Below are 17,623 nucleotides of genomic sequence, written 5' to 3' on the forward strand. Positions count from 1 at the left end.
AGAAGCACAACCCTGCCTGCTGACCCAGTTAGGAGCACATCTGTTGTTGCAACTTTCTCTTGTTGCATTTTATCTTCTCTCCAAGTGCCACTATTTGTATAGTGATGGTTACTCTTCTTTTATACTGAGCTAATTACTCCAAGCATATATACACTCTTCTTCTGGTGCTCCAGTTTCTCTAACCAGTTTTTTTTCATGGCCTCTGTTTGCATAGATATGCTTCCTCTTCTTTCCCAATGCCCTGCTATCTCTCACCACCTACCTTCTCTTTCCCACAGACATCCTTCTAATTTGATGCTGGATAGGCTAAGCGGAAAGATCCTGCACATTGACTTCGGTGACTGTTTCGAGGTAAGTTTTGCACTATTAATTAGCCAGGTTGGGGTTCTTCCATAGTTGCCTTCCTTCTCCGAGCCGTCACCATCTTAATAACAGCTTGCTGTATACTCACCTTCTTCTGATGAATGAATGAATGATCTTTATTGTATATGGTTATTTAAAACCTTTACAAAGTGCAAAAACAAATAAAACAATCAAAGTTATGAATAAACAGGTCTCAAATGACATGAGAACAATTTGTGAATAAGTACATAAAATGCTGACGATTCTTTAAATACCTCAGGGTACTAGCAGCATTATAATTACGTTTAATGGGATCCATAAAGAGGGCAGAACCGTGAATATTCTTTCTTCATACTTATAAATAAACAGATCACAAGTGACATAGAAACAATTTGTGAATAAATACTTAAAATACTGACGATTCTTCAAATGCCTCCAGGGAGCAGACTTGTTGTCATAGGCAAGCACGGCTTGTGCGCCATGACAAAGGAGTTGTTAATGGTTGTGGTCTTGTTATACCGGGGGTTCAAAGCGTGACCCTCATAGTGGTGTAAGGTTACCGCCTTCACTAGGAGTTGAGCAGCATTTACTTGGTGATGGCAGCATACTGTGTGGTGATCACTGGTAGCGAACAGGTCCTTTGGAATCAGTATCAATATAGTGACTTTACATGCTCACTCACTTTTAAAGTTCAGCTGATGTGCGCTTAACGCATCATTGGCCTATATCAAATTGGTGTGATTTGCTGCGCAGCTCAGAAGTGGTATATCTGCGCTGGTTGTATGTGTACCTAGGAGGGGTGCAATACAGGGTTCGTGCAGGACTGAGAAGTGCGTGTATGGTGTATCAATGTACTGAAGGTGCAGTACCTGAGTGATGTAATGCTGGGCAGTGTGTGCTGGATAAATGCATGTGCTGAATCCATGTCTACCTGTGAGAGGTACAATACATGAAGGATACAGCCTGTGCATGTGAAATGTATTAGCTGGATATATGTGTGCATCTGAGTGGTACAATACATAAAGGATACCGTGCTGGGCAATGTGTGCATGTTAAATATAGATGCTGAATGTATAGTTTCCAATGAGTGGTACAGTACATGGAGGATACAGAACTGTGCAGAGCATGTATGCAGTATGGGAGACCCAGGTGTGCATGGTGAAACAATGAGAGAAGGCAGAGAGATACGCTCCCAGTCAGATTTGTAAGTTGCTGCATTCCTGTAGGCTGAGTGGGACACACACTGGGGAGGGAAGTACCAGGGCTCCCCTGTACTCTTCAAAGGATGCTCTTTGATTTAGTGAGAAGTCACAAGAAAGGGGACTTGGCCCATCTTATGAAGGAGATGGGGCTCATGAGAGAATAATAAAGAGTGTGGCTTGGGGTCTTGGGCAAACCTTTTGATGATGGAAACCTTTATCATTCCAATCGCCTGTGTTGTGGGGCTGTCAGCTGTGACGGACTGCTTTTCAAGAGGAAGAGGGAGCAGAGGAGCATGCTCATCAAAGAAAACAGGACCACAACATAAAACTTCAAAGACTCATACCCAAAATCACATTTGATGTCTGGAAATGTAATATAAGAAAGGGAGATTAAGACCCCAAAGATTGTCACCTGGTAAGCAGCCAAACCGGCTGCGTGAGGAGGGGAAGCTCTGCAAGACTTCTGCCTGTGACTGGACTGGGGGCCAAGGCCTGCTAGTCTCCCTGTGGGTGCGAGGACATCACCCATAGAGACTGGAGCACAAGCGGCTTACTGCTTGCTAAGACCTGTGTGCCCTATGAGGAAGAGGAGAGCTTTGGAGGAAGTGAAGTTCAGGGGGAGCCCTGTCGAGTGGACTCCATGTATGAAGTGTGAGAAAACAATGGCTGCAATGATCGGATCGTTGCTCATGTGCCTGACAGAGTCAGCGACCCCCGTATGCCAGGAGGGGAGCTGTCGTGAACCTAGCCGTGTATCGGTTTGCCATAAGGAAAGAGGGAGTAGCCCTGAGCGGAAATGCAACCCCGTGTGTCAGGAGGCGCCACCAGAGAGAAACTGCTGTACTGGAAAGGGCAATAGCCATTTGCAGTAGTGGAACGGCCACCCTGTGTTCCAGGAGGGACCGCTGGGGGGAGACTTGTGTGCAGAAAGGGGCCATGGCCCTGTGCGGTAGCAGAGCAGCAACCGTGTATGCCAGGAGGTGTTGCCATTGGAAGTATCACTGTGCTGATTGGGCTGACACCTCTGGACTGTGATTTGCAGGGACTTAGTGTCCTAGAGGGGTCACCAGGTGCACCAAGGACTATGACTTGTTCTGCCCAGCTGGAAAGTGAAGACAATATATAAGCACCATCACCCAGGCGAGGGACCCACGGCAGGATCGTCTTAGCCACCCCCCATCAGGAATCAAGCAAACACTTACCCCCTCAGGAGGAGCGACAGGAACCTCTGGTCGCTTCAGGAGCTTGATTGCAAATGAGAGATTCTGCACCAGTTGAGTACAGGCGCCTAGTCCGAACACTGCCATCTTACCTGAACTTGGCTGCAGTCTCTGGGGGCGTCTGTAGACAGGGCACACTCAGAAACCCTTACCTCTTCCCTCCTTTTGGAGCAGGTAAGACTGTTTTTCAGACCTATTGGCCCCAGGGAAACTTACTGCTAGAAGCGCTGTGGCGCTAGAACACAGTTGACTTTAATTGTGAGTCAAAGTGGACACTTGAGACTCGGGCTGCTAGTAAGGTATACCTTAGATGTTACCAATAGTGAATGGGAAGTGACCATAATGGCTAACACAAGGAGAGATTGGGACCGAAAATTGCCAAAGAAAAACTAGAACCCTAACCTCAAGGGAAACTGTTTTATTGTTTGTGAATGTTGTATGTTTCCTTTATGTGGGCAGCGATAGGAATACAATACCTCTCTTTTTTCATAAGTGTGTATGTATTTGGCTAGGTAATGATTAATTGCTGCTGCTGCATGCATTTTGAGTTGTGAGCCTATGTTCATTCCCCTGTATCCACACCTCCCCTGCCCCCTCACCCCACCCGGCTAGGGAGGCTTGGACTACACGGGACATGCTTACACCGAGAGTCAAGTGTAGAAGGGGTACTTGGCCTAATTACTTAGGTTCCATAGTAAGCCGGACCCTGGGATTTCAGAACTGAAAGGCCCCGTAACCCACTGTTGGGCCCAGTAACCCCTGTGGTCCTCTGACAGGACTTCTGGCATTTGTCAAGCGATTTTCAGCTCATAGCACGTCAATGGAACATTGCAGCCCTGTTGTATAGGTGCAAACCAAAACTGTGTCCCTAAGGCTTTTAGTGCATCAAGACAGTTTGGATTGCTGTCATAGAGTGGTATAGGGCAGGATCTGGCAAGACACTGTATACCATGAAGATGGAGGTTGCCTGGCATGTGGTGGTTTGGGGATGAAGAGTAGGACTGAGCGAGAGGATACTCAACACTCCCAAATGATCCTAGGCTAGTAGATGGTGATACTCTATACACTGGAAGTCCAGTGTGAAGCTGTAGTGAAGAAGGGGGTGCTCTGTTGTCCAAGATAGTTTGAGTCAGTTGAAAGTGAACAGCTGTATATTGGACATTTGCAGCTCGTCTGTCCTTGGGAGGGGTGGGGGGGGTTATAATGGGTGTCTGAGGATTAAGTTAAAGCTAGGCTGGGCCGAGATTCTTGGGTGAGGAACCCGGTCAGAAGATGTCCTTGGATGAGCTAGAACTGTTAGAGCTTGCCTCGCATTGCAAGATTGTACTGTTCCCAGTTGATATGGCAGCTACCACGTGAGCATTGTGCTTCAGGTAGAAACAGCTCGGCTCTGCCAGGAAGGATTGGGGCTAGACTAGAGGTGCATATATAAGTAGGTGAAGCACTGCTCTCCTAAAATAGAACATGTTGGGTTACCTGGTGAGAACCTGTATATCAGGAACTGAAGCTTGCTTTTTCTGGCATCATTTAGGTTGGATGCTACGACGATATGCTGCATACTTCACAGAAGCGCATATGTTTGTTTTCTTCTTACAGGTTGCAATGACTAGAGAAAAATTCCCAGAGAAGATTCCATTCCGACTCACACGAATGTTGACCAACGCCATGGAGGTAAGAGTGAAAAGCGATTGAGAGCAGTGGAGAAAAATCATTACTAGAATTCATCTTTGTCTGAAACAAACCCATGGGATATAAGACAACGCTACAGAATTATAAGCACTAGTCTTTCACAGTAGATAGAGGAATGGGAAGATTTGATGAGCCTGGGGCTCATTTACAGTGACTGTAACTGCCAAATGCTTAACGCCTCAGATGTTCTCCACTGCAACCTCCTTGCTGCCTGATCGGCAGTGTAACTCAAACCCTTGGCATCAGCACTGCATTATGCTCAAGGCGTGCTACCATTGTTCTGCACATAAGCCCCTTCTTTGTGTTGCAGTCAAGCCACACATTTGTACTGCAAACAGGGCACTCTTTTATGCTGCAGACAGGTAACTGATCTATGCCCACATTGTGCTGTGAACGCAAAGAGGCAATGCCATTATATCCCTGGCGACTTAAGTCATGTCTTCTAGAACGTGGGCACGGTTGAAGAGATATGCTTACTGAGACTTCTGTTTACTTTCTCGATACCTGAAGGTGACGGGGCTGGATGGGAATTACAGGATTACATGCCATACGGTGATGGAAGTGATGCGGGAGCATAGGGACAGCGTCATGGCAGTGCTGGAAGCCTTCGTGTATGATCCCCTGCTGAACTGGAGATTGATGGACAGTGAGTATTTTGCTCCTTTGGGAAGTAAGATGTGAAAAACAACAGTACTAAGCACTTAAAATTCGATATATGTCCTGCAAATAAGCTTTAATTACTGTAACTTAACTTTAATTAAAAAAATCAGCAGCCACCTATGTTTTGCACTGTCAAATGATACTCTACGGCTGTGGATTCACTCCATAGCACTTCTGTCGTCCCTTTGAAGCCCTTTGGCTAGGGGGCTTCGGAAACCACTGATGTATTTAGAAACACCAATCCAGGTATGCCCTGCATTCAAGAGTACCAAAAAGGTCACCACACATCAAGTTGGAGTCTGTAGGGATTTTCATTTGGTCTTTCATTTCTCATTTTATGTACTCAGGGTTTTGCTGTTATTTTGTTTTGTCCAAAAGTGTTTTTTTCTGGAATTGGGTGGACACAAAGGTCAATATCCTTCAACTGGCTCAAGTTAATGTTGTCTATGTTTTGTGGTACTAGGTCATCATGGTCAGGGGCTTGCTAGGTTTAATGAGCCACATTCTCGAAATTGATGTTCCTTATGTAGAATTCTAACCGCAGATTTCTCACCTTGTTAATTTCCCCAGGCTCCAAACTGGATTCGTAAACTTTTTAATAGCAATTCCCTCACATGCCGATATGTGGTGTTGTGCAGCTGTGAATCAGATATGTTGCATGTGATGTCGGGCCACGATATCTGCTCTAGCTCCATGCATCTACATCATTTCCTTTCCTTCTGCAGCTTCCGACGTGGATCTGGAGCTTTTCGAATCCGGTCAACAGTGACAGAGTATTCTCTCACATTCAACCAGTGTGCAAGGAAAATGTCCCCACCAAAAACGTCACGTTTTAAACCATGCATGGACTGCAACCTATTGTTTTTTTCTTTTTCATAATGCTATTTTGTACGTAGTTGATATTGAGATCCCGTTCCTATTATTGATTTGTATAAATACCATCTGGACATTGGTAAACTAACAAAAAATGGCATCTTCTGTGGAAAAACTGGCTTCCACATTTTAAGAGCCTCAAGAGTATAATCTTTAAAACATCCAAAAATAAGCAGGCCTGTGCTTCTTTTCACCTAGGTTTGATGTGAAGAAAAATTGACCTTTAGCCATCTAAATGTCACCGCCAATTTCATCTTAACCTAACAAGTCAAATTCAGCAGCAAAGGCTATATAGACTGATGCACCTTGGGCAAAGGTGTCAAAGAAGAACAATGCCTATCTGCAATTATCCCATCAACCATCCCAGCTCCAACTGTTCTGTCGATGACCGTCTTGACAACGAATCCCGTAAAGAAAGCCATGTTCCCAGGCTTTTCTTTGATGAAGCCATCCATAAGTATTCTGCCGATAGTGGATAAAGGACTGCAATACTGCTGGAACATGAATCTCCAAGGAAAATTCCACCACATCCAGCAAGGAAGCTGCTGAGACCAAACTGGAGAAAGACTTCGACCCATATGACCCATTTGGCATGCGTACTGTCCAAGACCGTTCAGGGTAAAATACCAGGTTATGGAGGGCATAGTTATACCTTTCCCTGCCACCCAGACACACCACAGTATCAAAGGGAGGAACGGCTAGAAAATAGAGTTCTCTTTGACCTTCACTGTGACCATTATGAAGAGTGATAAGAGGAATACCAGGAATCTTCAACTGCATCAGTGCCAAGTGAACTAGTCGGAAACGTAAAAAATGATGGCGTACTCTACACGCTTGCTACTGAAACCTCCGGCCCACCCATCATATCAGCTTCAGCCATAACCCCAAAAAGTCCCTTTGCCAACACCAGCCACACCTCATCCAGAGTTTCTGCAACCACCTGAAGTCCCACAAATGTTGCTAGCCTCCTCAATGCCTCAAATTTCAGTCTCACCAGCACATACATCACCAGGACCTATTCAGGTGGATACATTGGACGAAGAAGATAATTATTCTGATGAGATGAAGGAAGGAGAACTTTAGGAAGCCACTAGACCTCGGGGAAATGTGTGGGACTACTATATTGTACTGGTGGAAGTATCAACCTCACCTTCACACTAGGATTTACTACCAGATGATGATGCGAAGTGTTATGTCTTTATAGAAAAAAAGAACATTCAAATTTAAAATGGTAAGTAAATGTTCGAGGCATGTCGGCTGCTGAATTCATATCTGTGCATAGATCGCCGCCTAGTGTTGGGTCCGGATGATTGCACATTGTTGTCCTGGAAGAGTCTTCGAAGTATCACGAGATAGGTGGCTCCTCCCTTGGACTACAGTGCGCATGGGCATCCTCTCCATCCTCAGATTGTTTTTTTCCGCCATTGGGTTCGGATGTACTTTCCAGAACTCCAAGTTCGGAATCGAAAGAAAGTTTTCTAAAAGGCCAAAAGGCCTTCGGATTCGTCGGTATTGTTTCGCTCGGTAACGATAGGCTATCATCACCCTTTGCTTGCACTGCGGTCGTCGAATCGGGCCGTTAGGCCTTCTCGACGCCACGTGGACCGACGGTCGATGGAACGCAGTCCATTCAAATACTGCCCGCAGTGCAACTCGAAGTTCCCGCACACAGATAAGCATCCAGTGTGCAACAAATGTTTATCTCCAGATCATCGGGAAGATAACTTCCTAGCTTGTGCCCGGTTCCGATCCAAAAAGACAATCCGGAACCGGCGAGCGGCAAGGCAAGAAATGCAGAGGTCGGCACCGGAGCCCGAGAATATCTTCGACGATGAGGAAGAATTAGTTGACGCCGAAGACTCGGTTCGAGAGGAAGATCAATACTCCGAGCACGACTCTGAATAATATATCGACAGGAAGAACAAATTGTCGATGAATATGATCAAGACATCGTAGCTGTCGAAGACGACTCCGATGACAACGAGGGGCGAACCGTGAGTACACCGCCCCATACAGACACTACACCACTATCAGAGACTCTGGTCGAGGCATCGCCAACAGGCCTTAGCCAAGATCAAAATACTGGTTCTACAGCCCCGCCATACCGCCCGGCTAAGAACATACAAAAAGAGCCTTCTGAGACACGTCATCCCAGGCCGGTTCTATCGAAACCAAAACTCATCGACACAACAGTCTTCGGACCGAACGTCGTCGAACCGAAGGTGATAAAACAAAAGGGCGCCGAGCCGAAGGCAACCGTTACATCTAAACCTTCGAAGCCAAAGGCCGTCGAATCGACCAAATCGCATTCGACTGTCGAAAAAGGGAAAAAGGCAGTCGACGACGGCAAACAGGCTACGCCCAAGGCGGTCGTCGAACCGAAACCTAAGGCGCACCAAACAAAGGCGGTCGAGTCGAAGACCATCGAGCCGAAGCCGCAGGCTCCGAAGACACCTCTACAGCCTAAAGACGTTCTCGGACCAACAAAACTGCTCGGTCCGAAAACAGCGGTGAAACCTGTAAAAGACGTCGGACCGACAAAACCTGTCGAAAAACCGCAAAAACAAATACAGGCACCAAAATCGGTCGATCCGATTAAAGCCATCGACCCGAAAAAAGTCAAACCGAAGACTACGGCGCCAAGGCTAAAAACTGTGGAAGAGGAGATCATACATCCAGATCCATCCACAGAAGATCAGTCCAAGCTATATATTGACCCAAACACTGGGAAAGTGACTGTGTATACCAAAAAGAAAAGACCAGTGCCAGCTGAAGACTTTTCTAAAATTCCACTGAAAAAGAAGAGAGACTGTGCAACCTCGCCTATTCTTTTCCAACCTATCTCTCCAGCTATGCCTACTACTCCATATGCCCCATACTCTCCTGCACGCTCTGACTACAACCCAGATGAAGATCAGGACGCAGATGTGGGTTTTGGATATCCACAAAACCCATATGTAGACCCCAATTCACAACCATGGGGAGGGCGGTGAGCCAGACTCTGAGGGGGCTCTACCCATTACAGACCCTACAGTATACCCAGCAAAACCATCACCCACAGAAGACACAGTGGCTTTCAACTCTTTATTAGATAGAGCAGCAAGCTACCATAAGGTAGACATGCATTCAGATGCTGTAGAAGAGGACTTTCTATTTGATACACTTGCAACCTCAGAAAGATGTGTAAAAACACTCCCCATGCTAAAGGGTGTCCTAAAGCACGCAAATAACATATTTAAAGACACTGCTAGGGCACGTGTCATCAACCCTAGAATAGAAAAAAAGTATAGGGCTGCACCAGTAGACCCTACTTACATCAGGGGACAACTCCCTTAGATTCATTGGTGGTATCCAACGCACAAAAGTGTGCTAATTCACAAACTACTGGAGAGGCTCCTCCTCCTGATAAGGAGTCCAAGATTTTGGAAGCATCAGGCAAAAGAGAAGCTGCTCAAGCAGCAAACTCTTGGAGAATAGCCAATACTCAAGCCTTGTTGGCTAGATATGACAGGGCACACTATGACACTCTAGAAGAACTTCTCCAACACTTACCTGAACCTTACAAACAGCAGGCAGATGAAATTATACAGGAGGGAAAGCTCATCACCAATGCCTCCATTAAGTGTGCTCTAGACGCAGCAGACACAGCTGCCAGATGAATGGAATCATTAGCCACAGATGAGTCCACTACGGTAATGGGCGATTTTAATTTTTATCTTGAGCAAAATAATGATAGAGACACCTTCACTCTCACATCTGATTTAGAAATTATAGGACTCAAACAATTGGTTACGGCCCCAACCCATCAGGCAGGACATACGCTAGATGGCATGTTCACGAACGTGGAAGACCTTCAGGTGACCAAAATCCTTCCCATGACATGGACCGACCACTCGGCCATTTTCAGCAGGCTGACTATTAAAGATCCGTGTAGGAAGAATACTCCCCATCTCAAGTCAGGCACCTTCAAGGCGTGGAAGGACATAAACAACAACAACCTAAATATACTTTTAAATAATACTAAGCCTGAACTATCTAATGATCCCTGTACGGCTACTTCCCAATTTCATGAATGGCTGAGTGATGCCACGTCTCAATTGGCACCCACTAAGTCCCACTCAAGGAACAGAAGTATGCCGACTGCTCAATGGTACACAGAAGAACTAAAATTACATAAACAATTAACGAGAAACAGGGAAAGGTACTGGCGACGAACTTACGACAGTGAAAGTAAGAATAGATATAAAGAAGCGCTAGCCACTTATAAAACCATGATCACGACAGCAAAGAAGCACTTCTTTACTCTACATATAGAGCAAGCTAAAAATTCTACCAAACAGCTGTATAACTTAGCTAAAACCCTATCGGGTAACACACCAGACCTAAACCCTCCCCCATCACAATTACTATGTGATGCCTTGTCTGAGTTCTTCTTCACAAAGGTGAACAATATATATCAAGCGTTCACCTCGGAACCCAATACTACTGTTGTTCCATCTTCACAGATAGTTCCGAGTAACACCATGACGAGTTTTAAACCTCTAACGACCGATCAAACTAAATCCATACTGAGGACCATTAAATCAGGCTCTGCCCTGGACCCATGCCCCACTTCGGTGTTAGCCATGGTTTCAGACACAGTTAATCCCATTATCACCCACGTTTGCAATATAATACTGAGTTCTGGGACCTATCCGGACTCTTTAAAAAACACATTGATTAAGCCTTTGCTTAAAAAACCAAATCTTGACAGGAATGATTTGAAAAATTACCGGCCCATAGCAAATCTTCCATTTCTGGCCAAACTGACAGAGAAAGCCATGAACCAGCAGCTGTCAGAATATATTGTGAGAAATAATCTGCTTGATGATACCCAGTTTGGGTTCCGTAAATATCATGGAACCGAAACTGCCCTCATCAAGGCAGCGGATGATATTAGACTCATCCGGGACCACGGAGGGACAGCCTTGCTGGTGCTCTTGGACCTCTCGGCAGCATTCGACACGGTTGACCATAAGACCTTGGTCGACCGTGTCGAAAAAATGGGGATCCACTCCGCAGCGAGAGACCTGCTTGCCTCCTTCCTGGCTAATAGAACTCAGGCGGTCACCCTTGGACCATTTCGATCTGCCAAATTGTCGCTGCCGTGTGGGGTTCCTCAAGGCTCATCCCTTAGTCCGACACTTTTTAACATCTATGTGTCGGACCTTGCCAATGTCATCAAGGCACATGGGATGAGCCTAACCTCGTACGCAGACGACACACAGTTGGTGTTGGCCATTAAGGGTGACGGACAGGAGGTGGCAGAAAGGTTCCAAAGTGGCATGATAGCCATCGGTGAGTGGATGGCAGGAAACTGCCTGAAGCTCAACTCCGAGAAAACGGAGGTCGTAATCTTTGGCAGTCTCTTGCCACCGTGGCCCGATTTTTGGTGGCCATCAACATCTGGCACCCCACCTTGCCCGACCCCCAAGGTGAGGAATCTGGGAGTCACCTTTGACAATCAGCTGAACTTCATGGCTCATGCCAATAAGGTAGCATCCACGGCCCATTTTAAACTTAGAATAATTAGGAAAATCTTGCCTTTTCTGCCTGACACAGCCGCCAAGACCTTGGTCACGTCATTGGTTTTAAGTTCACTAGACTACTGCAACGGACTCTTTCTGAATGCACAATCTAGAGTCACAAAGAAGTTGCAGATGGTACAAAATGCGGCAGCACGCTTGCTGTCCAAAAAACCAAAATTCGCACCCATCTCAGATACTCTAAGGTCCTACCATTGGCTGTCCATTCAAAACAGGATAAAGTTTAAAGCGATGTGCATAGTTTACAAAGTAATGCAGGATCAGGGGCCTCGCTTCCTTAAAGATCACCTAATACCCTACAGTCCGGCTAGAAAGCTACGATCTTCAGCACTTAACCAATTAGTGGTCCCACGTACCAGAACTGTGACTTGGAGTGACCGCCGTTTCCTAGTTGCGGCCCCCAAGATCTGGAACACCTTACCATATCACATTAAAGCCAGTCCATCGCTCCTACAGTTTAGGAAAAAGCTGAAGACGTGGTTATTTAACCAATAAATGTAGCACACCAGCCGCATCCTTACCTCTAGGGAATGACATTACTGCAGTCTAGCGCCGAGACACCCAAGGGTAATTGTTCGCGCTCTATAAATGTCAGAAAATAAATAAATAAATAAATAAATAAGATCTATCAACACAAGCGTACTGCTTAGGAGACATGCATGGCTGCGCATATCCGGATTCAAAAATGAAGTCCAGGCTACAATTCTGAACCAGCCTATAAACCCAGATTTTTTGTTTGGTCCAGCAGTTGACTCAATTCTGGACAAAATGAAAAAGGATGCGGAGACTGCAAAGTCCATGGGAGCTCTTCAGTCCCAACAACGCAGTGGCTCCTTTCGTCGCCCCAATTATAGAGGAGGAGCGCGTGGTAACACATCGCAGCAATCCTCCACGTACAAAACAAACACACAATCCACATACAACAAAAATACAAATCGTGGTGGATACAGAGGAAATAATAACAAAGGCAGAGGTCGTGGAGGCAATACCAATAGATCCTCCACTAATACCAAACAGTGACTTTTTGGCACTACCCCCAGACCATACAACACCGGTCGGGGGAAGAGTACAACAGTTTTTGTATTTTTTTTGTATTTGTGGTATACTTATAGAGCGCAAACCTGTCACCCAAAGGGTATCCTGGCGCTTTGAACCATAGACCAACAGATTACAGCAGCTTAGCCTGTCCTGGGGAAGAGATGAGTTTTTAGCGCCTTCCTGAAGGCTGGGAGATCCTCAAGATTCCTTAGAGATATCGGCAGGGAGTTCCAGAGCTTGGCCGCCGCTACTCTAAAGGATCGGCCGCCCATCCTCACTCTCTGGAAACGCGGAACTACAAGTAGCCTAGAAGAAGAGGAGCGTAAGGCTCGAGATGGAAGGTACCAAGCGAACATCTTCCGCAAAGAGACCGGGCCAAGGCCATGGATAGCCCTGAACACGATGCAAGCTGCTTTATAATGCACGCGTAGATGGACCGGCAACCAGTGAAGTTCCTGTAGCGCTGCCGTGGATGAACTGTAGTAGGGACGTGAGAGGGCGAGTTTGGCAGCTATGTTTTGCACCCTTTGTAGCTTACCCAGTAGTGTTATCGGGGCCTCCAGAAGTAGTCCGTTACAGTAGTCGAGTCGACTTAGGATGGTACTCCGTACTACTTCTGGTCTGGCTTGCTCAGGAAGAAAGGGCAAGACTTTGCGCAGCATGCGAATCAGCATCATGCACGTCGAGGTGACCTTATTTACGTGCAGATCTAACTGCAAGTTGGGCCCGAAGCTAACGCCCAAATTGCGTGCTGATGGTGCAGCTGACACCGTCTCAAAAAAAGACGGGGGCCAGAAGTCATCTGGAAGAGACCGAGGGATTCGGTCGTTGGAACAATATAGGACCTCTGTCTTATCTTAACAGTTCCTATCAGCTTGGCAAAACATCACTACAGACAAATGGGTCAGGCAAATTATCCAACATGGCTATTGCCTAGAACTAACATCAACACCACCCAACATACCACCCGTACACCGTCCAATGTCACAGGAACATAGAACGCTATTGCAGCAAGAGGTCATCAGTATGTTGCAAAAGGGGGGCATAGAACCAGTCCCACTCAAACACCAAGGAACAGGAGTATACTCACTATACTTCCTCATTCCTAAAAAGGACGGGTCTTTCAGACCAATATTGGATCTCAGGCCCCTCAACCACTACATTTTATCAGAGCACTTTCACATGCTCACTCTGCAACAAGTCTTACCACTGCTGCGGCATGGAGACTTCCTAGCAACTCTAGACCTCAAAGACGCATACTTTCATATACCAATACACCCTGCTCACAGAAAGTATCTCAGGTTTACAATTCAGGGACAACACTACCAGTTCAAAGTCCTACCATTCGGTGTAACAACAGCTCCGCGGGTGTTCACAAAATGCCTAGCGACAGTGGCGGCGCATCTCAGGATACAACACATCCATGTGTACCCATATCTGGACGATTGGCTAATACACGCGCCATCGGCCCAGCAATGTGCCAGCCACATGTTAAAAACCATTCATCTCCTGCACGATCTAGGTTTCTCGCTGAACTACCCAAAGTCACACCTTCAACCCTCCCATGTACCGCAGTACCTGGGAGCAACAGTAGATACACTAGCAGCAAAGGCATATCCAAACTCAGCACGGATCAATGCAATGCAAGCGTTAATCCAAAGATTCAAACCACAACACTCATTGCCAGCCCGAGTGTTTATGCAGCTAATAGGCATGATGGCCTCATGCATTTTCATAGTCCCTCATGCCAAACTACACATGCGTCCTCTACAGGAGTGCCTAGCAAGGCAGTGGAACCAGGCTCAAGGACAATTAAAGGACCTAGTGTTGGTGACCAGTCGAGCATTCAACTCTCTGCATTGGTGGAATCCACAAAACCTTTGCAAAGGGCGACTGTTCCAGGAGCCTGTCCCACAAATAGTGTTAACAGCGGACGCATCACTGCTAGGCTGGGGAGCCCATGTCGTGCATTACACAGTCCAGGGAATATGGACTACGCAACAGAAACAGTTGCACATCAACCTACTAGAGTTGACGGCGGTCTTCCTAGCCCTAAAAGCGTTCAAGAAACACTTATGCAACAAAACAGTGTTGATCCGGACGGACAACATGACAGCTATGTATTACATTCAAAAACAGGGAGGAACACACTCTCCACAGCTATCACACCTAGCTCAAAGTGTGTGGAAATGGGCCATTCAGAGGAACATGTTTCTCATGGCAGAACATCTCCCAGGCAAGGACAATCAAATAGCCGACCTACTCAGCAGGCACAGTCAACAGATGCACGAATGGGAGATTCACCACAGTGTGCTCCAACCATTCTTCCAGCAGTGGAGACAACCAGAGATGGATCTATTTGCCACAAGCGAAAACGCAAAATGCCAGTACTTTGCCGCCAGGTTCCCACATCCACAGTCGCAAGGCAATGCGATATGGATGAACTGGTCAGGCAAATTTGCGTACGCTTTTCCCCCAGCACCATTAATACCGCTAGTGGCACGCAAAATGCGCCAACACTCGCTGACGCTAATCCTAGTTGCTCCCACATGGGCGAGGCAACCCTGGTACACAACGTTCCTAGAACTATCAGTGGTGCCTCATCAAAGACTGCAACTAACGCCCAGTCTTCTAACTCAGAGCCATGGCGAAATCCAACACCCAGACCCGCAACAGCTGAACCTAGCAATCTGGCTCCTGAAATTCTAGAGTTTGGATACCTCAACTTGCCTCCAGACTGCATGAATATTATCAAAGAGGCAAGGAGACCCACTACCAGAGCATGTTATGCAGCTAAGTGGAAACATTTCGTCATTTACTGCAGTAACAACGACATAAACCCATTAGATGCTTCTACACAAAACATCATTTGCTATCTCTTGCACCTACAACGTTGCAATTTAGCCTATTCATCCATACGAATACATTTAGCTGCACTAGCAGCATATCTCCAAAACAGGCAACACCTTTCACTGTTGAGAGTGCCAGCAATTAAAGCATTTATGGAGGGACTCAAAAGAGTCATTCCACCAAAACACCCACCTTCACCAGTCTGGAATCTAAGCATCGTTTTAACCAGACTTATGGGACCACCTTTTGAGCCACTACACTCATGCGAACTGCAATTTCTCACTTGGAAGGTGGCTTTCTTTTTTGCCATAACTTCACTTCGAAGAGTTAGTGAGCTTCAAGCCCTAACTATTCAAGAGCCATTCATTCAGGTACATGCAAATAGAGTAGTTCTCAGAACAAACCCTAAGTTCATGCCAAAGGTGGTATCCCATTTTCATATCAATCAAACAATAGAACTGCCAGTGTTCTTTCAAAATCCACAGACAGTAGCTGAAAGGGCCTTGCATACTCTTGATGTCAAAAGAGCTCTACTATACTACACAGATAAAACTAAAGCATTTCAAAAGACAAAACAGTTGTTTGTTGCTTTCTCACCACAACACAAAGGCAACCCTATTTCAAAGTCAGGTATAGCCAGATGGATCGTTAAGTGCATTCAGATATGTTATTTAAAGGCAAAACGCACCTTAACAGTTCCCCCTAGGGCGCATTCCACACGCAAACTAGGGGCATCCATGGCTTTCCTAGGTAATATTCCTTTACAAGAAATTTGTAGAGCAGCCACATAGTCAACCATACATACATTTACCAAACACTATTGTGTAGATGTACATTCTAAACAGCAAGCTGCTGTAGGACAGGCTGTTCTCAAAACTCTGTTTCAGACTGCTGCAGCTGACACAGGCAGCCACCGCTAAGGGAGATACTGCTATACATTCTATGCACAGATATGAATTCAGCAGCCCACATGCCTCGAACGGAATATGCTACTTACCAGTATGCATCTGTTCTTGGCATGTAGGGCTGCTGACATTCATATCGCCCACCCACCTCCCCGGTGCCTGTCGAAGCTGTAGCAGTCACTCTTTGCATGGACATCTCTGACTGTACTATACTCCATCTCTGCCACAATAGCGAAAAACAATCTGAGGATGGAGAGGATGCCGAGGATGCCCATGCGCACTGTAGTCCAAGGGAGGAGCCACATATCTCGTGATACTTCGAAGACTCTTCCAGGACAACATTGTGCAATCATCCGGACCCAACACTAGGCGGCGATCTATGCACAGATATGAATGTCAGCAGCCCTACATGCCAAGAACAGATGCATACTGGGAAGTAGCATATTCCTAACTGTTTCCTACACAACTTTTGAGAACCAGCCAGAACGTCAGTTAGAGCCATTTCAATATCACCTCTTGCAATAGGGAATTAAACTGATGCGAATATCAGCAACAGTAGCAGCTGTGCTTCCAAGATTAGATAAAAAATATAAAGCACCATAAGACATCTTGTTATCTCTGCTAGCCCACCTTAAAGGGGACTTTGTAGTCAACGCAAGCTGCCCAAAGGAGATCCAGAAACCCTGCACAGTCCCTCTGGGCAGGGAATGTGGGAGAATGGACACTTTAAGCATGAGGATTTCTATGCTGGTAGCCATGTCAATTAGAGCTGCAAACACCATGGCTGTCCTAGGCAAATATGTTTACCAGATGCGGTCAGACAGTGCTTGCCTTAGGATAAGAAATAGGATGCTGGAACAGTTCTCTGTGAAGAAGATAAGGCTTCCTATGGCTTTCATAGGTGCAGCAATGGATGTAGTGAACCAGGATTCCGACAGCTAGCAGGGGCGGCTGCTCTCTTTAGACAAGGCTGTCACAAAGCAACTTCCTTCATATTGGAAGTCCAAAACAGTATTCAGATTATGGCATTCAATTGAGAGTCCCTATTTCAAAAACATACATATGATGCTCACCGAAATATAAAATCGAACAGACATTGCCAGATATCTTCGGGGATTACAACATTGACGTCTCCAGCCCTTTTGAAGGGCAAAAGGAAGAAGTTTAACATATGATGGAACCTATTAAAATTATAGGTAGCATTCAAATCAGCACCAACAGCCACAATACTGTAGCAGCAATAGCCCTGCAGAGTGCCA

The 17,623-nt window shown here is 46.1% G+C and overlaps 1 protein-coding gene across 2 annotated transcripts in view; it reads left to right on the forward strand.

Annotated features, from left to right (window-relative positions):
- The window catches only part of MTOR (mechanistic target of rapamycin kinase), an 865,133-nt gene that overhangs the window by 798,318 nt on the left and 49,192 nt on the right, over positions 1-17,623 (forward strand). For both annotated transcript variants that reach the window (XM_078642233.1, XM_078642234.1), the window contains 3 exons: positions 279-351; positions 4,361-4,435; positions 4,964-5,099. In XM_078642233.1, coding sequence (XP_078498359.1) covers positions 279-351; positions 4,361-4,435; positions 4,964-5,099 — 284 coding nt within the window. The remainder of the gene's footprint in view (positions 1-278; positions 352-4,360; positions 4,436-4,963; positions 5,100-17,623) is intronic.

This window comes from Lissotriton helveticus, chromosome 5_1, assembly GCF_964261635.1.
Source record: "Lissotriton helveticus chromosome 5_1, aLisHel1.1, whole genome shotgun sequence".
NCBI classification, from domain to species: domain Eukaryota; kingdom Metazoa; phylum Chordata; class Amphibia; order Caudata; family Salamandridae; genus Lissotriton; species Lissotriton helveticus.